The 25,804-nt window shown below is 48.0% G+C and overlaps 1 protein-coding gene across 6 annotated transcripts in view; it reads left to right on the plus strand.

Annotated features, from left to right (window-relative positions):
- PLXNB3 (plexin B3) overlaps positions 1–25,804 on the plus strand; it is a 65,063-nt gene that overhangs the window by 37,709 nt on the left and 1,550 nt on the right. For 5 of the 6 annotated variants that reach the window (XM_053300320.1, XM_053300316.1, XM_053300317.1 and 2 more), the window contains exons 18-33: positions 651–855; positions 954–1,193; positions 3,349–3,510; positions 3,892–4,040; positions 4,158–4,258; positions 5,481–5,698; positions 6,546–6,724; positions 7,492–7,558; positions 8,286–8,607; positions 8,698–8,801; positions 11,503–11,590; positions 12,892–13,061; positions 16,091–16,251; positions 16,421–16,568; positions 22,980–23,044; positions 24,826–24,901. In XM_053300320.1, the coding sequence (XP_053156295.1) occupies positions 651–855; positions 954–1,193; positions 3,349–3,510; positions 3,892–4,040; positions 4,158–4,258; positions 5,481–5,698; positions 6,546–6,724; positions 7,492–7,558; positions 8,286–8,607; positions 8,698–8,801; positions 11,503–11,590; positions 12,892–13,061; positions 16,091–16,251; positions 16,421–16,568; positions 22,980–23,044; positions 24,826–24,901 (2,455 nt within the window). Of the gene's footprint in view, positions 1–650; positions 856–953; positions 1,194–3,348; positions 3,511–3,891; positions 4,041–4,157; positions 4,259–5,480; positions 5,699–6,545; positions 6,725–7,491; positions 7,559–8,285; positions 8,608–8,697; positions 8,802–11,502; positions 11,591–12,891; positions 13,062–16,090; positions 16,252–16,420; positions 16,569–22,979; positions 23,049–24,825; positions 24,902–25,804 lie in introns of those variants that run through there. The other variant, XM_053300321.1, reaches the window with a different exon arrangement.

Consider the following 25,804-nt stretch of genomic DNA (forward strand, 5'->3'; position numbering starts at 1 on the left):
TTAGTTGAAGAGCAGTATATAAATATTCGTAGTAGTAGTAGTAAGATGGTGCCTGACACCCACAATTTTTATGGGAGCTTGGAACTGCCTTTATATTGCTGTAACTGAGTAGACGCAATGCATCCTGTCCCAATCTGTTGTCTCCTGCCCTTAAAGTCTAAATTTAGATTGAAGGAGAGAAAGAGTGGGAGAAGTAAGATTAATGGGATTAGTGTACAGAAAAAGCAATTACAGGTTCCTTGGCTTAATTTCACTTGGGGATAAGCACTAACGGATTAAGCCAAAGGTTTCACACTAGGCTTTGGGCTGAGATTGGACAGGAGAGAAATAAGGGGTACCATGTGGGTGCTCTCGGAGGGTGTTCCCATGCAGAAGAGGTCCCAAGAGAGAAAGGGCTGCCTTGTTTGAGTGGAAATGAGGTCTTGGGGTGACTGTAGCTGAGAGATGCAGGGATAGAGGCAACAGGAGGAGCAAGGCAATGGAGGGATGCAAGGGCGAAGACAAGGGATTCAGACTCCTGTGGGAGCTGTCGGTTATAAGCTTCGGAGTTAGGCTGATGGATTATTGTTCAAGATGGGGACGTGGGCATTACCCCTCTCCTCAAATTGCCGTTGCCGTGTTTTTACCTCCCTGGTTGCTGGCTTCCTCAGGGGTGGACGGATCATCCGTGTGGAGGGGACTGATTTGGATGTGGTGCAGCAGCCTCTCATCAAAGCTATCCTAGAGCCAGAGGAGGTGGCAGAAGCAAGTGGGGCTGGCCGGAAGAAAAGAGCCTGTGACTCCTTGCAGGGAGCCCCTTCCCCTCTGATGCCTGATCCCCCACGCCCTTGTGTTGAGGTGGGACACATGTTGGAGGTGAGTGCGGGGAGGAGGGAACGCTTGGGCTGTAATGGAGGAGCCCTTCCTCACCCTCCTCCTGCCAAATCTCTGACCCACGTCTTGTATCTTCACAGTGCTGGGAGCCTTGCTGTGCCAATTCATCCACTCTTCTCCTCTGCCCGTCACCTGCCGTGCCACCCAGTGCCCGCTTCCACCACCTTCTTTTTGAGCTGGATGGGCTCCGTATCCCCTTTAGCAATGCCAGCGGGGGCCAAAATTTCTCCTACAAGCCCAATCCCCAGCTGCGCTGGCCAGGACGGGATTCCACGGGGCGTCCTTTCAGCCTTAAACCTGGCAACGTCTTGGATATAGAGGTGAGGCGTGCATATGAAACAGCAGGACTGTATTATAGTTGGCGAAGGGCCTGGGAGAGGACTGCCTAGGATCCAACAATCCCGTGGCTTCAGCTGCTGGAGTCCTGGGAATACGCATGTGACCAACTTCTAGTGTCAGGAAAGCTATGCCAACATTAGGTGTGTCCCGCCAATGCCAGCATATTCTACCCTACTTACGGTCCGGAACACAACTACACTTCAAATCTCGGTTACAGATGTTGGCTTTCAGATCATAAATAGGGTAGGATATGCTGGCATTGGCAGGACACACACACACGGGGCAGATTAACCTCTTTGCCGCCCATAGGCAAATAGGATTTTTGCTGCCGAGGGGAGGTGCAAGGGGAACCCCCCCCCCCCGTCTATAAAAATTGCTGCTGCTGTGGTGGGATGGGGCACTGTGTGGTGGCTGGTTGCAGGGAGTGTGGAGGGGGGTGAGGAGGGAAGAGTACCCCCCCCTTTAAAAACCTTTTTAAAGTGCCAACATCCATGATTTCTCCACGGCGGTGGCCTGTCTCTGGCGCCAGCAGCGGCCCCGCCCCTCCAGGAACATCCCTTGCAAAGGGAGCGTCACCTGGCTCGCTCACTGCTCGGCTCCAAAGCGGAGGGAGAGAAAGCAAAATAAACGGTGTTCAGGCAGCAAACGGCTGCCTGAAATGAGGGGGAGAGCTCACTCGGGCTCTCTGGAGTCGGGGCCACACCCCCTTTGCATGCGATGTCACACATAAAGGGGGCATGACCCCCCCCCAGAGCCCAAGGGAGCTCTCCCCCTCATTTCAGGCAGCCGTTTGCTGCCTGAACACCGTTTATTTTGCTTTCTCTCCCTCCGCTTTGGAGCCGAGCAGTGAGCGAGCCAGGTGACGCTCCCTTTGCAAGGGATGTTCCTGGAGGGGAGGGGCCGCTGCCGGGGCCAGAGACAGGCCATGGAGAAATCATGGATGATGGCACTTTAAAAGGTTTAAAAGGAGGGGTACTCTTCCCCCGCCCCCCTCCACCCTCCCTGCAACCAGCCACCACACCGCGCCCCATCCTGCCACAGAAGCGGTGATTTTTATAGACAAGGGGGTGGATTTGCCCTCCCCACAGCTACCGTAGCCCCCAGAGAGGCACGGCAAAATTTGAGGAGCGGCAAAAGTTGCTGCTTCTCAGATTTTGCAGCCGTAGGCAGATGCCTCCTATGCCTTGATCCGCCATTGGACACATGCCAATGTTGGCATAGCCTTCCCGACTCCAGAAGTCAGGTGCACACATATTCCCAAGACTGGTGACTCCACTGAATTTGAAGTTTGGCATGATGCGTGAAGGTGCCTTTGTGCTTAGTGGAACCTACACTACAGTACTCCTGCCTAAGCCAATACAATCTCTACAATGCTCTCCCTTTTGGATTCATTCGGAGTACATCAGAATTGACATTAGCAATGAATTCAACTGATTCCCTTTTTGTGTACTAAGTCACACTTAGCATGGCGCCATGAGAGGGGACTGAAGAATACCTGGCAAAAACCTAGTCTTTGGATGCACCCATTACTGTCCCCTCCCACTGCTCCTACATGGGCAGTGACATCATTACAAGGGAAGGAAAGAAGGATGCTCCAGAATTCCCTGACACAGTCTTTGCTTCAAGTTGGCAGGAGTATTAGCAACATGGTGTCCCTGAGCCCTGGGTGACTGGGCAAAAGAGAGGCTGGGACACCAGGAGGCAATACTACGGAGGCTTCCTTGCTGTTCTCTGAGCTGATTGAGAAAATGTGTGTGTGAGACTGAAATCTGCCTCTAATTCTCATCCAGGAAAAACCTGTGCCCCAGATATAAAATGTAGGGGAAAGGGGTCTTTTTTATTATTATTATTTTATTTTTAAAAAGCTGTCAGCAGATGGCAACTCTGGTGGATAACAATTGTGTGTGGATGTTGAGGGTGAGAAGGTATACAGTAGTTGACTGGGTCCTGCTTTTTTTTTAGGTAATTTGGCCTTGGCTATAAAGTACCAAGAGCCTTGGGTTTCTTGACAGCTTAGCATCTAACTGGGACATAAAGGAATATAGGGCTGTGTTACCCCATAGCGCTGCCCCCAGCTTGTGTACACATCCAGGTGATGTCACCTCTGACTCCATTTCTCTTCCTGTACTCCTGTAGGGGGAAGGCTTGAACCTGGGCATCAGCAAAAGCGAAGTGAGGGTCATCATTGGCAACAACGTCTGCACCGTCAAGACCCTGACGAATACGCATTTGTACTGCGAGCCCCCTCCGCAACCCCCACAGCCGCTTAATGCTTCCTCTGTGCTGCCGGAGTTCATTGTGAGTTCATGAATTGGGTTGGTGGGAAGAAAAATGCATGCTGCATACAGGAGCTGTTCCCTTCCCCGCTTGCCAGTTTCTGCACAATGGGGACCAGTCTCCCTTCTCGGAAATGCTTTTTAAGGCTCTCCTGTGCACCCCCAACTTGTTCAGATCAAAACTTTCTTTCTAGTTAGCTAAATTGTTTAGGCACATTTTCACTTCGGGCACGTGATGGTGCATTCACGACTACAGATTAGATTCTCCCCACCCCCACCCCGCTCCATTTGCAATGCATGCACATAATTGCTGATCTGCACAGTAATGTTAGGTTAACTGTCATGGCTTCCTTCATAGAATCCTCTGAAATCAGCCTCTTGTGATGTCTTTCTCACGTTGCAGGTCCAAATGGGAAACTTGCGTCTGGATCTTGGCCGAGTTCGCTACGACACAGAGCCTCCATCCCGTTTCCCCCCTGAAGCCCAGATTGGGCTGGGAGTGGGGGCAGCCGTGCTGGCTTTTGTAGTGCTGCTCCTCATCCTAATGTACAGGTAAATCTGAGGCTTTTTCAAGGCGGAGGAAGGCTGTATGGGGAGGGAAACGGCCATATTTCCTCTGCCCCTTCTTTGCCGCTGTAAAAATGGCTTGTTTCTCTCCTATTTGGGCAGGCGGAAGAGCAAGCAAGCCCTGAGGGACTACAAGAAAGTGCTGGTGCAGCTCAAGGCCCTGGAGATCAGTGTTGGAGACCAGTGCCGCAAGGAATTCACGGGTATGGATCGGGGTGGGCCCTATTCATTCTTGACCAAAGTGTGGAGGCTGGGCCCCGGAACACTCTCCTTGAGAGCCAGCAAGCCCTGCCTCCACACGCATGCACTCCGCAAGCCTGCTGCCCACGCACCACGACACGTGCCTGAGGAAACCAACACCGTGCTTGAGTACAGATGCTCCCTGTGATAAGCGGCACTGGCCAGCGCTCCACATGACCAAGAGGATCTCTCTCCAAGCAGAGTGTGTGTCTCTCCAAACCAAGGGTGTGGTGAGTGGGCAGCAGGGTTTTGGAGTGCACCAGTGCAGGGGTGGTGCTTGTAGGCACACTTGCTTGCCGCTCTACCTGGTTGCAGCGTCCCTGGTAAGTGAATGCCTGAATGGGGCCACATAGAAGGGAGGAAAGAGATCATGTTGGGCTAGTGGATAGATAGCTGGGATTTGGCTTTGCTGAATGCAGAAAGGCCGTGGTCTGATCGCAAATGATAAACATGTTTGAACGCGCTGACTGAGTAATCCTCTGCAGATTTTATAGTCTCAATCAGAGGTTCCCATACTTGGGTCCCCAGATGATGTTGGACTACAGCCCCCATCAACCCCAGCCAAAGGCCATTGTGAGTGAGGATGATGGGAGTTGTGATCAAGCAGCTTCTGGGGACCAAAGGCAACGCCTCCTCTAGACGATAAGGGAATGCCAGTCCGAGGTTGAAGTGGACTAGAAAAGCGTGCTATGTGCCTTCTGTACGCTGGGAGTTAAGAGTGTGGAGGGCTGTAGCTGAAGAACTGAACCTCTGGAGGGGGAAGTGAAACTACACTTGGTAGGGGTGAGAATAGGATTGTAGCCTTTCTTATTGGCTTGGTTGCTTCATACCTTTTAAACAGACACGCACCTTTTCCTGGCAAGCTATAAAGGGAAAAGCATTACCTGTTTAATTCCTCTCTGTCAGGCTGCTGTTTAGCCACACAAGAGCAGAGCCAGTAAAACTGGCAGCAGCCAAGTGAGGGGGGCATCAGAGCAGTACTTGATGGAAGGGGAAACTTCCAGAAAATTGGAAAACACATTTTAAAAAATGTAAATTACAGAAGGATATGGGTTGGTATAGAATCCTTTCACGTAGCCACTTCCTGTCCAAATGGAGGCTTCGTGCACATGGCTGGGTTATGCTCACTCTTTCCTCTCTCGCCTTCTTTTCTCCCTCCCCAATTCAACCCCCTGCTTGCTTCAGACCTAATGACAGAAATGACTGACCTGAGTGGCGAGCTGGAGGGCTCAGGGATCCCATTCCTGGACTACAACACCTACGCCCAGCGTGTCTTCTTCCCTGGTCAGGGGGGAGCACCGTTGCGATGTGGGCTGGACCTGCCTGAGGGGCGCCGGGCCACAGTGGAGCAGGGGCTGGGGCAACTCTCCAACCTGCTGAACAGCAAAGTCTTCCTGCTGACGGTGGGCACTCTGGGGAAGAGGAGCAGTGGAAGGGGTTGGGCTAGAGGGTCAATCCTGGGCCGCTCTGTGTGCATTGTGGGGGGGGGGGAGCAGGGTATACAGGAACGGGAGGATATCCGTGTAGGGTTGCCAGATTACAACCCAGAGATCAGCACTGTAGCTTTAGATTTCCAGGTGCGGAAGGAAATAAGGCACCTATGGCTTCTCTCTCTGGTTCCTTCTCCAGTCCTGTTGCCCATTAGTCTGCTGGAACAAGCACAACTTCCTGTACTAGACAACTGGTGGGAGAGGGGAGGAGGATGAGAGAACCAGGGGATGCCAAGGAGGGAATGGGCTGGAGAAGCTATGGCGGAATATCTCCTGCTGCGTGACTTGGACCTCTTTTTTTGTTACAAAAAGCAATGTAAACTGCCCTGACGTGCATATATTAGGTGGTATAAATATGCAGAAGGTTTCAAGTTCCCTCCCTGGCTTCTCCAAGATAGGGCTGAGAGAGATTCCTGCCTGCAACCTTGGAGAAGCTGCTGCCAGTCTGTGAAGACAATACTGAGCTAGATGGACCAATGATCTGACTCAGTATATGGCAGTTTCCTATGTCCCTATGTGATTCAGTAAAATTAGGGCAATCTTAAGGTGCAAAATTAGGGCAATCTTAAGGTGCAATGCTGACCCCCTGGGTTGCAGTCTGGCATCCCAAAATGTATGGTTTTTGTAATATGAATGGCTGAGGACATGGATTTCTGCCCTGAGCTCGATTTCCAATTCTGGGGGTGACATCAAACGGGCTGTGGTGAAAGGCAGGGCTTCTGGCTGCGGGGGGATGACATTCTTTCCTTGCCCTTCTCAGTTAATCCGGACGCTGGAGGCCCAGCCTACCTTCTCGCAGCGGGATCGGTGTCATGCGGCATCACTACTCTCACTGGCCCTCCACGGGCGCCTAGAGTATTTGACAGACATCATGCAGACTCTCTTGAGTGACCTTGCTGCCCACTGCGTTGCCCGCAACCCCAAGCTCATGCTTCGCAGGTAGGTCCTGGGGCTGCAGGGAGCCCTGACGTCTGGAAAGGGAGCATTCCGGCAGTGTCGGGGAGCTCCATAGAAGGCTGGGGGAATATGTCCTTGTGCCAAAAGGTTTCCGGTAGCTACTTATACCCCGCTTTGGAGTACAGATGCCTGCACACACGGTGGAAGCATCTGTGTAAGGGTTGCCGCCTAGCGAGAGTTTTATTTGCCTGGCCAGAATTGATTCCCCTGGCTGGTTGCCACATAGGAGGATGCAGTGCCGAATAACAGTCGGGGTTGTGTATGTGTGTGTGTTTTGCCTGCATATACCCATGAAGTAATGCAAGCTTAAGTTGGTATGTCATGAGGCACAAAAGCTCATGCTGCAATACATCCATTTCCAAGGTGCTCCTGGCCTCCGCCCCTCTTCACACTGCTTTATACTAGAATGCCTTTTGGAATCTTACTGATATCTGTTGCCTTTAAAAAGAGGCTGGTTCATTTAACAAAGGTTAAACACTCTGTACGTGCCCAGAGGTATTGCCCTTTTTTGAACAGGGTACTAAGAGTTTTGACTGTAGAACCATTCTGCAGGGCAGAGTTCTGAATTCAAAATGTCTGGTCCTCTGGGCACAGTTCATAGTCTGAAATACCATGGTAGTACAGGGCAGCTGGCCCTAATTTATGCTGGAATAGGGGAGAGGGAGCAGGATCTGGTAGGATGCGCTGACATGAGAAAGGGTGGGCTGTTGCTGAAACCACTTTATTTAGACCCCATGTCAATTCTGCAGGACAGAGACCATGGTGGAGAAACTGTTGACCAACTGGATGTCAATCTGCCTGTACTCTTATCTCAGGGTAAGCTATGAGATTGTGCATTTCAGATCTACAGTTGAGAATTGAGGGGGGTGGGAATCTGACTGATGGGAACTGGGCAAGGATAGGGCAGAGGCCTAGCCTTGCGCCACATTGATACCTTTAGCAACATGGCACCATGCATGTTTACTCGTCTTCCTTCCTGGAGAATGAAAATGCACCCAGACACACATCACGGAAATGAGCACACTGCTTCTGCAGGAGAACTTCCCAGTAGACTGTTCCTTGTCTGCCTTCCATTCTGCTTCTGTCTGCGGTGCCCAGATTCCATTGCCTGAGTAGCTGCATCCTCTTACTTCCTGGTAGGACCACCCTGATGCCTGCTAGCCTGTTGGGATTGCATGTTGATCGCTGCCACAGCTGCTGGACTTGGCCACTGACTTGCATCCAACACCTGTATGCACACATGGCATAATGTCTGAATGGGGCATCTGTGGAAGGTGAATTACCAGCTCCTATCTCCAGCTGAGTTTTATCTGTAGTTGCTGGGGCTGCTGAAATCACAAACAACCCTGGAAAAGACGAGGACTTTGGAAGGTCAGGCTTTGAGACTGAGGCTTCTAGTCTAGCTTTTGATGTGGGTGCAGGTGTGAGGCAGGGAGCAGACCGTTGTAACTCAGAGAGCCAGTCGCTTTCTTCTCCCTCAGAGAAGAAAAAGTTGTAACTCAGAGAGCCGTTGGTTTTCTTCTCCCTCTGTTTCCTGGCGAAGGAGGTGGCTGGTGAGCCCCTGTACATGCTTTTCCGCGCTATCAAGTACCAAGTGGATAAGGGCCCAGTCGATGCTGTGACAGGCAAGGCCAAACGGACACTGAACGACGGGCGGCTTCTGCGAGAAGATGTGGAGTATCGGCCGCTCACCCTGACTGTCCTGGTGCGTGGGAGTGGCCCCGGAGGTGGGGGCGAGACCCAGCGCATCCCGGCCCGTGTCCTTGACACAGACACCATCACCCAGGTGAAGGAGAAGATCCTGGACCAAGTCTACAGGGGGGTGCCTTTCTCTCAGCGTCCCTCCGTGCACTCTCTTGACTTAGGTAACAAAGCCTTCGCCATTCTCTCCCATTTATGGATCTTCATTGGTAAAATAAGAGGCCCTCATGTGCCACTATTTTTGTGACCCTCAGAGTGGCGCTCAGGTGTTGCTGGCCACCTGACTCTTTCTGATGAAGATCTGACGTCCGTCACGCAGAACCAATGGAAGAGGCTGAACACTCTACAGCATTATAAGGTGTGAGTTGTGAAGGGAAAGCAGGGCCCAAGCAGGAGGTGAAAAGGGTATGCTTCACTGGGGCCTGGAGATCCAAGGTGGGGTCTAACCCTGGTTGCTGCAACCCCATTATCAATTCCATGATGTGGGGGAACATTGAGGCTAAGTTGTAGATCATGTTGAGGATTTTTTTGGAAAGTTATTTATTTGTGGGAAGTTACTTGTATTGGAGCCACCTTATGACATAGCAGGGAAATGACTTGATTAGCAAACCAGAGGTTGCCAGTTTGAATCCCCACTGGTATGTTTCCCAACTATGGGAAAGACCTATATTGGGCAGCAGCGATATAGGAAGATACTGGAAGGCATCATCTCATATTGCACGGGAGATGGCAATGGTAAACCCCTCCTGTATTCTACCAAAGAAACCCACATGGCTCTGTGGTCGCCAGGAGTCGACACCAACTCAATCAACAGCACACTTTACCTTTTACCTTACTTGTATGGGGTGTCCAAGTTGTGAAATGTTCTGGAGCCACTTTGAAGCAGTGTTAGAGCAGAACAAGCAACCTTCTGAATAGTGAGTTGCTGGCCAGCCTTCTGGCCAACCAGGTCCTCCTGTAGAACAGAATGTGCTTGCATAGCGAGTTGTAGGACTTCTAGTTTGAAAGACAGCAATTTGTGCTTCCCTGTGTGGTGTGCTCTCAGGAACTACAAGTCCCAGAGTCCTTTGTGCATTTAGATGGAGAGGGACTGGTAGTGGGAGTGACAAAGTACAATACAATCAGAGACATTGACCCCAAGGACAATGGGAGCTACCAGTGCACTGATGGGATTTATAGGCCTGAAAGAGTAAATTAGTTAAACCTGGTCTACAGATTGCACAGAGAAGAATTGACGTATGGGTAGGAAATAGTGCCCGGAATGAAAAGACATTTTTACACCCAGTGTTTGGCTATAAAAATAAAGCAGGCAGCCAGAAACATGAGGAGGTAAAACAAAAGGAACTAAATAAAGCTATAGGGCATCAATTGATCCTCCAGTTTTTCAAAACAGACAAGACCTTTCTGCAGTGTGGCTCAGGAGATACACTAACTAGGGAAGTAGATGAACATAATTTAAATAGGAAAAACTATGTCTGCAGCAATTGGTGATTGGCGGGGGTGGTGGAAGGTGCCAGATGCATTATGCAACCCACTTTCAAAAGGTAGATAATATCACTAGTGGCCAGAGGCGCTCTAATCCTTGGACCTTGGGGCCCCAGTCTGTGGCCCCCAAGATCCGGGGGGGGCTCCAAATGGCCAGGGGGCCTCTTGCAGCCAGCCTGTGCCCGCCCCACTGCCTCCCCTTGTGCCAAAGTACAGTGTTTTTAAATTTCCGCAACCGCACGGTCGAGGAGTGACTGCCAGGGGGTGAGCCGAACAGTCCTCACCGCCCAACCCCAGCAGTGGTGGTGGCCAAAGCAACCGCTGGGTCTGTCCGTTTGGCTCAATAATTTTGTTTTATTTTATTTACAGCCATAAGCCAAACAACCAGCAGGTATTGCTAACTTGCGCAGGCGTGCTTTGCAGTTAGCAAGAGATGCTGGGCCAAATGGACAGGCCCAGCAGTCACTCTGGCCACTAGGGATGTGCACAGAACCACGGAGGCGTGGTCCGGCACTGGGGGGAGTGTCGCTTTAAAACTGGGGAGGTAGTACTCCCCCCCCCGCTCTCCCCCCTCCAGTGCTGGACTTTGTTAAAACATTTTTGGGGCGGCAGAGTTCCTCCCTGCCGTCCCTGCCTCTGTCGTTGCCTGAAGAGCTTCCCAAAGATCCAAGGAGTAGAAGCTGGCGGCGGGCACATGTGCCCGGCACCCGCACGCCCATCGCACGCGCCACATACGTCACAATGACTTATGTGGCCCGCACGCTGGCGGCGGCAATGGGCGCATGCATGCCGGGCGCATGTGCCCGCCGCCAGCTTCTACTCCTTGGAACTTTGGGAAGCTCTTCAGGCAACGACGGAGGCAGGGACGGCAGGGAGGAACTCTGCCGCCCCAAAAATGTTTTAACAAAGTCCAGCACCAGAGGAGGAAGAGTGGGGGGGGCGTACTACCCCCCGCTCTTAAAGCGACACTCCCCCCAGTCCCAGACCAGCCGAATTCCGGACCGTTCCGGAGGCCTTTTGCATGAATTTTGCACCGAATTTAAGACAACCCCCTTCAAAAGTAGAGGTTAAATACAGTTATACCCGCATTTACTTAAAAGGAATCGGACTCTGATTTTAAAATGATCTCCTGATTTCGAATATCAAAAAACTTGAGAAGGGAGACCTAGTCTTGGATTCAGGTCAATACAGTAAGTTTTTACTAGGGGTTCCAAAGAAATGCTTGAGCCCTGGGGGGGGAAGCTTGAACCTAGACTTCTAGCTTTTGATTGCAACTTAGAGGCTATAGGAGAAATGTGGAGTCAAGTGACCTAGACTTCTAACTCGGAGCTGAAGAGGACAGAAAAGCATTCAGGTTTTCTACCTGGTGGCTGGCTGATAAAGATCATGGCTATGATTCTGGGGCTCCATGTTTGACATTGACAAGAAGCCCACTTGGTTATAGCAAGGAGAGTTGGATCTTTTCCCCTTGGCATGGCACAGGGAGAGGATTCTCTGGTTCCTCACAGAAACAATTGCTTGGATGTGTTTTCACTGTTGTTTTGCTTTCCTTCTCCCCCCCGCCCCACTGCCAGGTTCCAGATGGAGCCACGGTTGGTCTCATCCCCCGCCTTCACAATGACATCTCCCAAGGCACAAGCCAGAACGTCTTCTCTGGAGAAAGTGAGTTTTCCCCCCTTTCTCGAACCTCTCCTGCCTCCTGCAGTGGGGAGCCCTCCTCTTCCCCTCTCCTCTGCCATGTCCTGATTGAAGCAAGGTGGTGGGGGAGGGATGCTCCAGCTCAGAGTCGCTCCACCAGGCTGCACTCTGCCGATCAGCTGCATATTGTGGCCCGCGAAGAGATAGACAAACCTCCCGCTTTGACTGCCTGCTATGAACTGCAAAAATGGGGATTGTCAAGCACTCGCCAGGCCACAAATAAATGGCTGATGGGGCTGCATTCAGCTTGATAGGCCATCAGTTATGCAGCCCCACTTCTAGCTAAATCCTACATTAAACCTTTTCACAGAGTGTGGAATCCCCTGGTTTTTCTACCCAAAGCCGATCCTGTGGGTGTTTGTTTGTGAGCCTTCACTTAAATTTGGCTCTTTCATCGCTCTTGCTTTCTTTCACCCTGCCTTCATAGAAAGTTACTAGTCCTCAGATCTGTTCTAGCACACACAGACCCCTTAGTAAAAGAGGGCTCCATCCTACGCAGCAGCTGTTAACCCAGTGGCAGGCTTGCAGACAAACACTACCCACAGCTCTTAGCTCTTAACCTTTGTTGTTGTTGTTACAACAACAGAAAAATGATCAGAAATGGGAGCCACACAGCTCCTGAACTTGGGAATGGCACTTGTCCTACCCTGTTTCTCATGGTGTGGGCAAGCCTAAAGTAGAAATGGGGAAACCTGAGAGAGGCACTGTCTGAGACTCCTTTTGAAAAGGTGAGGTGGTCTCATCCCATGCTTGGCAGAAGCCCAAGTTTTTCAAGCCTTCAGCAGAAACTGTCTACATGGTTTTAGGGGGCTTCTTTGCCACGATGAGGACTAGAAACTTGAGTTTTTGTTTGACTCTTCTAAAAGGAAGGCATAGCTTTTGTAGGAGCAATTTTGGATTCTGCATTACAGATCCATATTCTGTGCTTTGCAGTATAATGGTGGTCTTGATGCAAGTTCCTAGTCTCCCATCCTGAGAAGGTTTAGGCAGACTTCCTTTGTTAACCCATACCCTTCTGTTTCTTAGTAGGTGGCCGCTAGGCCATATCAGACCCACCAAGCCTCCAATTGTCCCCCTGAGCCTCTCCTTCCTCCAGGCATCGCTTCTTGCCTCTGCACCTTCAGTTGGCTGCTTGCTCTTAGTTCTCCAGGCATGGCTATTGCAAGCCTCAAGTGTGCACTGGACAGCTGATTGCCCTGGACTGCTGATTGAGGATTAGGCTGGCCCACATTGCATCTTGATTAGTGTTGCCACATCCTTTGCAGATACCCCAATGCTGGAGGATGGTGAGGAGGGGGGGCTGCGCCTTTGGCACTTGGTAAAGCCCTCTGAGGAGCCTGAGCCCACAAAGCAGCAACAGGAGCGGCGGAGCAGTCTGCGAGAGCGCGCAAAGGTTATTCCCGAGATCTACCTCACCCGTTTACTTTCCATGAAGGTAAGGAACGGGAACGTTTTCCCCATCCTGTTCCCAAATATGCTGGTTCGTTTAAAGTGGAGCTTCCAAACTGAGATTCCTTGGAAGCTTATTAATTTAGAAAAGTTGTATGCTGCTCCTTCACACACACACACACACACACACACACACACACACACACACACACACACACACGTCCCAGGGCATCGAACAATATCAAATTCCAATATAACAATGGCAAATACTGATTTAAAAAATGGGGTGGGTGGGGAGGGAACCTAAGAGAGAAGAAATTTCCTCAATGAGAATATCAGTGATGGAGAAGCTTCTTGGAAAGCCACCTCGTTGACTACCACCAATCTTCCTCTGCAATGGGCAGCTTCAGGGTGTGTACTTTCAGTTCACATAGAGTGATAACACAAGAGATTTGACCAGTGTTCTGCATGAGCTGTGTGCCCTAAGAATATTTCCCAGATTTCTCTGAGGCCCACACGGGTTCCTCAGCAGACAAGTTGGTTTGGAAAGGGTTCTCCAGTGTGAAAGCCACCTGCTTTAGAGGGATGCAGGTTTGGCTGCCACCTCTGGAAAATACAAGGCCTTGTCTTCCAGCCTGAATGTAGTACAACTGGAAAAGGGGCTCCATCCATCTGTGAGGCCAGTGGCCTGCACCATTTTGGAGTTCCTCTGGCCAGTCTTCTTGGAAGTGTACCTTGTGTTAAGTATACTACAGAACAGGGCCTTGTTCTGTTATCATTTATAGCAGGGCTGTTCAACTTTGGTCCTCTTGCAGATGTTGGCCTACAATTCCCATCATCCCTGCCTATTGGTAACTGTGGCTGGGAATTATGGGAGCTGTAGTCCAAAAACAGCTGGGGGGGCCAAGTTGAATGCAGGTTTAGATGGTCAGAGTTGCGTGACATGAACAACCATGGATGAACAACTTCAAAACCAAGACGTTTTGAGAGGGATTCTTTGTTCCATGTGTAGCATATCAACAGAAAATGGGTTTAAAGCATTGTCGGCTGACACCCAGACTCACAATGCGCTTGCATGAATGCTGTGCTAGCTAGTTGCGCTAAATCTGGAGCTTGGCATTCCAGACTAGTGGTGTTCTCCCACAAACATGTCTGTAGTTGTATAGCAAGGTGTGCATTTGCATCTGTTGCATGCGTCATGTGTGTTGCAAGAAACGTTTGTGCAAAAGCACAGTTTAGAGCATCCCCATGACTTTACACTGTGATGCAATCTTCTTTCACTAGTGCAACTTTGTTCATTGTGCAAATGCTTTGATAGTCTGGATGTCATTGTTTTGGCTGTGCTATTCTCAGCCTATGGTAACTGCAGGGGATACTACCAGGTCAATTAAATACTGAACAGTTCATTCAAATTACTTTACAACTAGCTGGGCTGGGCGCAGAGCATCTGCACCTCTAGTTCCCCACACCACCCATGCCAATTTCTTTTCCAGCCTGACCGCCGCCGCTTTCTTCCCCCTCCTGCCCCCCGCTACCACCGTTTCCTTGCCCGCTCTTTGCTGTCATTGCCATTTTCTCCCCACCCCCCGCCATTTTGTTTCCCACATCGCCTCCAGCGGCACCACTTTCCTCTTCCCCTCCTGGCAGCTTGCTCGCGAACTCTCACAAGAGCTGCCACACATGGGATTAGCAACGGGTACACCTAAGAGAAACAGATAGATAGATGTTGAAAGTAATAGAAGTTAGACATGTTTGTTCCATTGTTGAAATATTCCAAATTTTATTTTTAACGAGATAAATTCCAATTTGACGTGCTTAACGTTCCAGGCTTAAAGTTCCATCAAGTGGGAGAGGCTCCCTATATCATGTCTCTAAGAGTAAGTTTCTGCTAATCCGTGCAAAAGAGGCTGTTGGAAACGAACATAGGAAGCTGTTTTATACTGAGTCAGACCATTTGTCCATCTCTAGCTCAGTATGGTCTACACTGACTGGCAGCAGCTCTCCGAGGTTTCAGGCAAAAGTCTCTCTCTCAGCCAGAGGTGCCAGCTAGTCAGTCTGGCCTGGCATGACCCAGGCTACGCAGAGGCCTATTGCGCAGGCACAGCAGCCTCCAAAATGGCTGCCGCGCTGAGGGGGGAAGGCCGAAAACTGGCCAAAGAGCAGCCGAATAAGGGAGGTCAGCGGAGGGGGGGGACCTCCGCGGACCCACCCAGCCCACCCCCACCTTGGACAACTCCCCCAGAGGGGGTAAGTGTAAAAAAACCCCAAACCCTTAATTTTAAAAAACCCAACCCGCGAACACACACACCCCGGGGGGGTTCAGTCCAGGGTCGAACCAAACGGTGTGGTTCGATTCAACCCCAAACAGTCAAACCGAACCTGTTTGATGTCTTACCATGTTCAACTTCGAACCTGTTTGCACAGTCCTATATGGTGGTGGCAGTAGCTAAACTTAAATCTACCATTTGATTTCATAAGATAAAGCTCAATTATGGCTTTGACTCTTTCAGAAATGAATAGTCTCCCTATCAGAAGGCCTCACTTCTATCTAGAGACCAGTTCTTTCCAATTAATCCTATAGCTAGGAGGGGTACATCACAGATTTTGTGTTGTGTTTTTCTTTAAAGAAAATCCCCCCCAAAATGAATATTTTGGTCATGTATCTTTTCTTTGCAAAATACTTGGTGCTGCTCCCACCTTTGCACTCACTTAACCTCTGCAGCCTTTGCACTTGAAAAACAGGCAGGTCTTGGCAAAATACAGGATAGCTCTTCACAGTGCAGAAGATGGTATTGGCATATTGTCATCTTTGAGGTTCACGTCTCTCTCAGCCTAAGCTACTTCACAGGGTTGTTGTGAGGAGAAACTCAAGTATGTAGTACACCGCTCTGGGCTCCTTGGAGAAAGAGCGGGATATAAATGTAGTAGTAGTAGTAGTAATAACAACAACAACATTCGTAGTGGGACAACATTATCACTTTGACTGGTGTTTCACGAGGACTTAAAAGTGCCTGTGAGTCTATGGATCTCTAATCCTCTCTCTCTTTTTCATTCCCTCCTTTTTGTCCTTCAAAGGGGACACTGCAGAAGTTTGTGGATGACGCGTTCAAGGCTGTGCTGAGTGTGAACCGGCCTGTACCCATCGCTGTCAAGTATCTATTTGACCTGTTGGATGAACTAGCAGCCCGGCATGGGGTCAACGAGCCAGAGACCCTGCACATCTGGAAAACCAACAGGTGGATGGACATGGGGTGACTGAGCTGTCCTCAGCCAGGAATGGGTGGTGGGAAGTTGAGGATGAGGAGTTGTGGAGACTAAAAGTTGGAAAGGGAGACAAGAAGAGCCCCGGTAACTCTCCTATAGTCTACCCTGCCTCACCCAGATTTAATCTTCTTTCTTTTCCAGTTTGCTGCTGCGCTTCTGGGTGAACACACTCAAGAACCCACAGTTCATTTTTGATGTGCGTGTCTCTGACAACGTAGACGCCAACCTGAGTGTCATTGCTCAAACATTCATTGATGCTTGCACAACTGCTGAGCACAAAGTTGGCAGGGTAAGTCTGCCTGCAGGCACTCGTAATAAATGGGGTTAGGGGCTCTTCTGAAAGTCATGCCTGTACACTTCACCTGGATCAAAATAGCACAGATGGTGCTTTCCTTAACTTATTGCCACAAAATTCACAACTATGGATAAAATGACCCCGCTTTTCCTCCTACCTTGATTCCACACAATCACTTCTCCCTCCTCCTACCTAGTTGTGTGCTCCCACACAACTAAAAATTGTGAGCACACACAGCTCCCAAACCTGGGTAGGACACATTTTGGTTGGGTGAATGATCTCACCGAGTAGTCTGACATGGGATCTAAGTTTTAACTCCATCCCAGATGTCAAAGTCAACATATCCACCATATTTATTTATTTATTTAACACATTTGTATACCACCCAAAATGCAAGTCTATTGCCCAGCACCCCACTTCTCTTCAGAACAATTTCTAGTGTTCCAGGGGAACCTGGACTGTGGAGGCTGAGAAATGATGCTCAGAGACATTGGGAACAAGAAACTTCCCAGCACTTTTAGGACTAATTGAGACTGAGATGCCAGATTTAGCAGACATGACCATTCATGTTTGGTCCTGTTGGGGATAATGGTTTTGCGATTGCGTAATACAAGAAGCTCAGCACAACAGCCACAATTCCCTTTCAAATTCAGCATATTTTTAATCCCCCAAACCACCATCCTGGTTTCAGCCTGTTTCGATACTCATGCAGAAGTGCTGATTTCAAGAAGCTTATTGCTGATCATGTGGGAATGTCTTTACTCCCATGAGTAAATTTACTCTGAAGATCATTAACATTCAGACATTTTTAATTGCATTGCATCACTCTGCTTAACATTCTGTGTTGCAAAAACATCTCCATATGTATTTTTCCTCTTCCAGGTATGTACATGCACGATATAATTTTCTCTATGGTAAGGAGGTCCTCTAGAATGCTGGTTTAAACATGGTTCCAAATTCAGGACAGTATAGGTAAAACAGCTTACCCTAGGTGGTCAGCAGCTGACATCCCATTGGAACTAAATCTGGCTTCACAGTTTTTTCCAAAGTTCTTAGCAATAGCAATAGCACATACATTTATATACCGCTCTATAGCCGGAGCTCTCTAAGCGGTTTACAATGATTTAGCATATTGCCCCCAACATTTCTGGGTACTCATTTTACCGACCTTGGAAGGCTGAGTCAACCTTGAGCCCCTGGTCAGGATCGAACTTGTAACCTTCTGGTTACAGGGCGGCAGTTTTACCACCGCGCCACCAGGGGCTCCTTCCATCACCAAGAGACGCTTGGTTTGAGGAGGTGCAAGAAGTTACGCATGGCACATGGAGCTCTGCCCCTTTAAACTGGAAGTTCTTCACTCTCTGGCTGTGCTGAGATTTCACTAGGCCTTGCTCACATTTTCAAGCCTGTGCTCAGGCTTAAAGATTTTACTTGTAACAAAATCTGAGGTTCCGGGGATGTTTGTGTAGTATACAGGGGACCTCCCCACCCTTATCCTAGCTCTGTGGTGACTTGCTCTGATTATTCAAGGATGTGGGAGAGACATGCTTCATGTGATCCTTGATGCACACATTCTCTCTCTCATGCACACACACGCGCACACACCCCTTGTAGTTAAACATCATATGTTTTAAGGCTTAGCCCTGGCTTCAACTAAGCCCTGTTTTACAGGCCCAAGCACTAGCTCCTATGTTGAGTATTTTCTGACTATCTCCCCTTCATCCTCTAGTCTTTGAAAAACATGTGTGTGTAGTTCCCTGAGGGGGAAGGGCCTGTGGATTCTGAAACATGAGACACGAAAGGAATCCTGTACATTTAAAGATGCTTCCAAGCCCCTTTGGGAAATGTCTGTTTTTTTATTTTTTGTTTTTGGTGGAATAAAGGGGTAGCCTTGTTTTGTCTCCCCCCCCCCACCCTTCCCTCTCTTCTCCTTGGTGACCAGTGTACCCTCTAAGGTGTGTGCACACTCACATGTTTTTTTTAATGTCTGCTCAGTTAATTTTAGATCCCGTTCAGATTGAATCAGGAAGGCCCTATGCTCACACTGCCTTGACACTGCTGCCCAGAACAAAACTAATTCCACACACAGATGGGGGAAAGGGTGACTGCTGCTGCTTAGTCTCATACAAGCAGACCATATACATAGAAAAAAATATATGCACTGTGTATAATAATCTGTTCACACACACCATGTGAGATAATTCTGCATAAATATTATGCCAAAAGTTTTTTTAACCAAAATTACAATTCAATAAATCTGATAACATTTACAGTTCACCAAATATATAAATGTTTTAACACAAGTATCAACTGAACCTCCTGTAATAAATTTGCATACAATATTTGGTGAATTGTAAATGTTATCAGATTTATTGGATTGTAGTTTTGGTAAAAAAAAACCTTTTGGCATAACGTTTATGCAGAATTATCTCACATGGTGTGTGTGTGAACAGATTATTATACACAGTGAATATATATTTTTCTATGTATATGGTCTGCTTCTGTGGTCCGTGTATCCTCTAATTTCTTGCTTAGTCTCATACAAGCAGTCAGATCTATCCAGGTTTCACAAAGGAACTGTCCTTTGGCGGAATCCTATTCCTTTTATCTCTTGTTAATTCTTTTTGCTATATAAACTGCTTTGAGAATTTTTTGTTTAAAGACTGATATATAAATCATTATTATTATTACTGTATTTTGTTTTGCTTTGATGCAAAGCATAACGTAAACGAGTAGCCAGCGTGGTGTAGTGGTTAGAGTGCTGGACTAGGACCGGGGAGACCCAAGTTCAAATCCCTATTCAACCATGATACTTGCTGGGTGACTCTGGGCCAGTCACTTCTCTCTCAGCCTAACCTACTTCACAGGGTTGTTGTGAGGAGGAACTTAAGTATGTAGTACACCGCTCTGGGCTCCTTGGAGGAAGAGCAGGATACAAAATGTACAAACAAACAAACAAAAACTAAGCTCTCTCCAAAAAGGTGGGGAAAACACCTGCAAAAACGTTAGGGGAAAGATCCCTTTTGCTGCTCCCTGTGCTACAAAAGCAGCTCTCTCCTGCTCTCACATAAATGACCTGTCAAACTGGTCAAACAGGCCTGAGACCTGCCACTTCCTCTTCTCACACATAGTCCTCAAGGACTGGTGATTCTCCCATACCGTTTCTTTTAATGACCTAGAGCTTTGATCATACTATCTCTGAGATACAGGTGTTTTCCACTTTTAATTAGGGTTTTAGATCAACCTCTTACACAGCAGCACTCTTGTCAGACTTCTGGTGTCTTCCTGACAAATCCTTCAGGAGTCCTGTCCGTCCACCCCCCAAGTACGCACGTGCGGGCGCGCACACACACACACTCACTCACTCCCTCCCTCCCTCCCTGCCTTCCTTTTATGTGGTCCCTTGAGGGGGAAGCCATAATCTACAGGACAATGCTTTTAGCCCTGTTCACAATGGACACAAATCACTCTTCATGTTTCCTGTACTGGTAATCTGAATGGAAATGTGTGCTGCCTAGAGAATACTCTATGTTTAAAATTTGCCTCTTCACTGGTTTCTGCCCTCCATTAATAATGGTTAGAGAACCTAAAAACTGTTTTGCTGGCTCAGACGAAAGTATCTTGTCTGTTTCAGTCACATGGCTCTGGGAAGCTCACAAGCAGAGCGTGGAACAAAGCCATCCCCTATTTGCCTCAGTATCTGGTATTTGGAAAGCTATACTACCCCTTTTAATGGAAGCTCTATTTACTTATTATGACTAATAGCCATAATAATAGGCCTATCTTATGAATTTGTCTAATCCCTTTTTGTTTTTTAAAGCCATCTAAAGCTAATGGCTTTCATTATGTCCTGTTGTAGCAAATTCCATCAGTTCATTGTGTGAAGTACTTTCTTTAGTCAGTCCTGAACTTCCTACCAATTGTCTTCATTGGGCAAGCTGCCTAAACAAATTGGCTTGTTTACATGAAACATGCATTTCAGGTGTGCAGGTGTTCTTGTTCCTTGTGAAAAGACCTTTAGCCAGAGACATGGCAAGGTTGGAATGGGCCCTCGGACAGAAAGGGAAGATGGGACCCCTCCCCTTCTTTAGAGAGGTGCAAGGGGTAGAGCAAAGAGCAGGCTGTCACCCCTGCCATCAGGGGCCTAGGGACATTCCCATCCCCCCCCCCCGCCGCCCCCGCCTTGTTCAATTGTAGCTAGGCTCCTGCCTTTAGCTACTCAAGCATGGAACTGGAATCTGCCTGTGTATGTTCCTGAACTGAAGGTTTTCATGAAATGAGAGCTGCGGGCTGGTATCCTCAGCAAGGACTCTTCCTGGCCATGATTCCTGCTTCCATGGAGGCCATAGATCTCTCCCTCGGTGGTACAGATTGCACCTAGAGCTTCATGTGACCCGGGGTAGGCCACCTTGGCTCTTCAGCTGTTATTGAACGCCAACTCCAATCATCTCTAGCCACCATTCATTGGGTGTGTGTGATTGTAGTTCATCAGCAGCTGGAGAGCCAAGGTGGCCTACCCCTGCTTCTCCATACAAAAGCATTCCTTACTAGGAGTGTGCATGGAACCAGTCCGGGGCCATGTAAGAGGCCTCCAAACCGGTTCAGAATTGGGGCGATCCAGCAGGGGTGTCTGTGTGTCTGACTTTAAGGGTGGGGGGGTAGTACTTACCCCTTCCGCCGCTTCTCCCCCTCCGGTGCTCCACTTTGGTGCAAAGTTTTTGGGGCAGCAGAGTTCCTCCCTGCCCCCATCGCTGTCCGGAAAAAGGGTAAGTTGCTGCCACGCATGTGCTTGTGCAACGTGTGGCACGTGCTGTAACGGGCACGTGCGTGGCAGCAACTTCTCCTTTTTCTGGACAGCGATGGGGGCAGGGAGGAACTCTGCCGCCCCAAAAACTTTGCACCCAAAGTGGAGCTCCGGAGGGGTAGAAGCGGCGGGAGGGGTAAGTACTACCCCCCACCCTTAAATTCAGACACCCTCCAGTGCCAGACTGCTCCTCCGTGGTTCCATGCACATCCCTATTCCTTATGTGTTGAAAACTATCGTGTTAGGGAGAAGGCTATGCTAGAACTCTTCTTCCTTTTTGTAAGCTTATTTGTCTCTCCTGCCCCCACTTCTTATACAAGTAATAGCTGCACATATCTTTTTAACAGAACCATACCCAAACTCCTCTTCTTGGCATGCTTCTTTTTTCGGGGGGTACAGTATGAAGGAGTCATCAATCATGAAGTGGTATGGCCACACACAGGCATTCCACTTCATTGAGGCCTCCTGTCTGCTTGAAGTCTGCTCCTGTCTCATGTTTGTTCTCACCACAAACATGGCAATAAGCCAGTTGCCTTGGGCATGCAATACAATCTTTCCCCCTCATTGTTGGGAACACTTTTTTGTGTCTGCTAAAGAACAAGTTTGGCAGCAGGGAGGGGAGGGGAAAGCTTAAATGTCTGCTGCTTGTTGCCTTTTTAAAATGGAAGCAACAGGGCTAAAGGCCCCTTGGAAGTAATGCCCTTTGAATTATAAAATCTGCCCCTTGATCCCATATGTAAGGGCAGGGTATGACTCTGCAAATACAATGCTGCTTATTTATTTATTTATTTATTTAGTGCATCTTTATACCGCCCTAACCCAAGGTCTCTGAGCATATGCTCAGAGGGAATATTTTCTCCGAACTTTGTATCAGCTATGTGGAATCCTCCGTTCAGAACAATCTTTGGGACCCAAACCCTAATCCACAAGCAAAGGGCTGGTCTAATAAATTACAAGTTTCCCTCCTCTCTTAAAATATATATCCTTTCTCCAAAGAAAACGAAGACAGCTAATTCATTTGCAAATTACAAGAATGCTTTTCATAAATGGGTTTATTATGATTTTGTGAGTGGCTTTGTGGGACTCCTTTATATGGACCAACAAGTGGGGTAGAATCACTTATAAATAAATGTAAGTGTTAAAACAAAAATACTCTGTGTGTTTTATTATTATTACAAATATTTTGGAATCTCATCACTTCATACAATCATGGCCATAGTAATTCCATCAGTTTATGAATAGCCTTTCTAATAAATAAATGAAATAAACAAGAAGGTGTAACAATGAATTCTAAAGATCTTGTACTGTCAGGTCAAGCGTTTCATAGGCCTGGGGCTGCTTCAGGAAAAAGTTCTACGTGGCACCCTGAATGACTCACTTCATGTGAGGCACAAATGGTGCTGAGGCAGTCACTCTCTCCCTGTCTCAGCTACCTTGATAATTCCCCTGTGCACCTGCCCAGATTATCTTTTAGGGGGGCGGGGGTGCTCATAAACTATTTCTTAAATTTGTATGCCTGCCTTCCTATAAGGTTTTTCTGTATGCACGCATGCGCATGCATGAAAGTCTTTTAATCACTACCTCTTTCTTTCCTTCCTCAGGATTCACCAGTCAACAAACTGCTGTATGCTAGGGAAATTCCACAATACAAACAGATGGTAGAGAAGTAAGTGTGAGCAAAAAGAAGTGGGTATGCAGAGGAAAGTACACATCTCTGCTGAAAGCCAGAGGTGTGGGGAGGTAGAAAGTGGGGCTCCTGGGAGCCGTGAGTTCTGTGCCACAAACACAAGACCATACCCAGGATTGTCTGTATTCTGCATGCTTAAAAGAATATTCCAGTGACAAGGAAGGGTAATTCAACAACCTCTGTAAATCATGCAGATTTGCATAATTTCCCCATTGCTATCAGAAATATGCAAAATAGGAGGGATTGTGCAAATATAAATAACTTAGCAGTTTGTGGAGACACAAAGCTATGCAGGGCATTGATACTCCTGTCCCAGAAGTCCTATTCACCCATTTTCCTGACTTTTCTGAGATGTCATAGGCAATGTCTGCACATTTTCCAGCATATGTTCACAACTGTAAGATCTAGAAACTTCTTGTTTTTTAATTTTTTAATTTTTTTACATTTATATCCCGCTCTTCGAGGAGCTCAGAGCCGGTTAATGTAAAGTGCACATGCTTATTTTTATCCTCACAACAACCCTGTGAGGTGAGTTAGGCTGAGAGAGAAGTGACTGGCCCAGAGTCACCCAGTGAGTTTCATGGCTGAATGGGGATTTGAACTCAGGTTTCCCTAATCCTATTCCAACACTCTAACCACTACACTATACTGGCTCTCTATTCTCACTATGCTGGTTTTGTATTTAATGAAGGGGTACTTAGTGGACTGATTTCTGCAGTCAATATTACATTCTGCAGTTTCTCTGTGCTCTTGTGAAATCAGAGAATACATATAGCCCCAATTGTATTTATATACGCTTAACCATCATTAATCCAGAATAACGCTTCCCCATCATTGCCTCCTCAACCCAGTACCTTGCAATTGCCAACAAGGACTAGAAAGTGCATGTCACACTTAAGCATGTATTAAAAGGGTGGAAAGACCCTTTACTACTTATTACAAATGAGGAAAGGGTTTGGTGGTCCACTTGTCATCCCACCCCCTTCCACCAGCACAAAAGGCCTTTAGGTCCAGACTCCAAAATTACCTAGGTGCAGCTCTTGAGTCCAGGTGGCATCAGGGTTATTAAGGGATAAGTGATCTTGAGTATGTGTAAGAACACAGGAAGCTGCCATATATGGAGTCAGACCATTGGTCCATCTAGCTCAGTGCTGTCTACACAGACTGGCAGTGGCTTCTCCAAGGTTGCAGGCAGGAATCTCTCACAGCCCTATCTTCAAGCAGCCAGGGAGGGAACTTGGAACCACCTTCTCTTCCCAGAGCGGCTCCATCCCCTGAGGGGAATCTCTTCCAGGGCTCACACTTGTAGTCTCCCATTCATATGCAACCAGGGCAGACCCTGCTTAGCTAAGGGGACAAGTCATGCTTGCTACCACAAGACCAGCTCTCCTCATGTGTTTGCAGGTGGTATCTTGCTTAGCTCCATCCTCCCCCTTCTCCACCGTAAAGGTAAAGTGTGCCGTTGAGTTGGTGTCGACTCCCAGCGTCCACAGAGCCCTGTGGTTGTCTTTGGTAGAATACAGGGGAGGGGTTTACCATTGCCGTTTCCCACGCAGTATGAGGTGATGCCTTTCAGCATCTTTCCTATATTGCTGCTGCCCGATATAGGTGTTTCCCATAGTTTAGGAAACATACCAGCGGGGATTCGAACCGGCAACCTCTTGCTCCCTACGCAAGTTACTTCCCAGCTGTGCCATTAGGTGGCTCTTCTCCATCTTAGCTCCCCTGTAATCTTTCTCTTTCTTCTCTCCCCTACTCAGGTATTACTCCGATATTCGACAGACAGTTCCTGCTAGCTACCAGGAGATGAACTCTGCCCTGACGGAACTCTCAGGGGTAAGGGACTTCTCCCAGTGCCTCTTGGGTTGTGATTTCCGGAACCAAAATCATGTTTCTCCCCCTGCCTCACTCAAAAGAGCTCTCAGCCTCACTAATGTAAAACTGGTCCATGCTTATTTATTCTACTGTTTCTAAACCAGTGGAAAGGGGCAGAAATAAAAGTGCCTCTGCTTTCTATGCACTGCGCAACCACCCTCATGCGCTCTCAAATGAGTTGACCTTTTCATTGGAATTGCATAGGTCAAGGAGTTCCAAGCATGTCAGTGGAACAAAGCAAAGTCTGGGAAATCTTCAAAAAGTGGGTTGAACAAGGGCTGTTTGTGACACAATCTGGACAAGACTCGGATCATTCATAAAATGAGTTTGTGGACTTGTGGTAGCCATTGGGAAAGGGCTTCAAAAGGCTATATGTGCCGACCTCCAATTGATCATGTGCATCCAGGATTTAGCTTTCAGCATGTGTTTTTATTTTTATATCTCACCCTTGTTTATTGGTTTAGCATTAGATTATTTTAAACAAGTGCTCCCAGGGCAGCTGCCAATGTCCAAGAAAATAAAAACAAACCATAAAAAAGGATGCAGCTGATAAATATGCAGCAGTTGGATTGAAACAAAAAATGTGTTAAGTTCTGGGAAAATAAAAAGGTCTTTTATAAGTGATAATCCTCATTTAACTGGTGGACTTATTTTGAAAAGTGGTATATACATATAATAGCAAGACACATTTTGCCATTTTAAAAACAGCTTCATTGACTATGTGCTTTTGGCACATCAAGGTGCTTGCTTTAGCTTGCTCATATGCAATATGAAACTTTCTGAGTCATCTCAGGGACCACTTGCTCCCATACAAACTTGCCTGTTGACTAAGAAATTTGGAGAGGCTTTTTTAAAATGCTTCTG

The sequence above is a fragment of the Hemicordylus capensis genome, chromosome 2 (assembly GCF_027244095.1).
Source record: "Hemicordylus capensis ecotype Gifberg chromosome 2, rHemCap1.1.pri, whole genome shotgun sequence".
NCBI lineage: Eukaryota > Metazoa > Chordata > Lepidosauria > Squamata > Cordylidae > Hemicordylus > Hemicordylus capensis.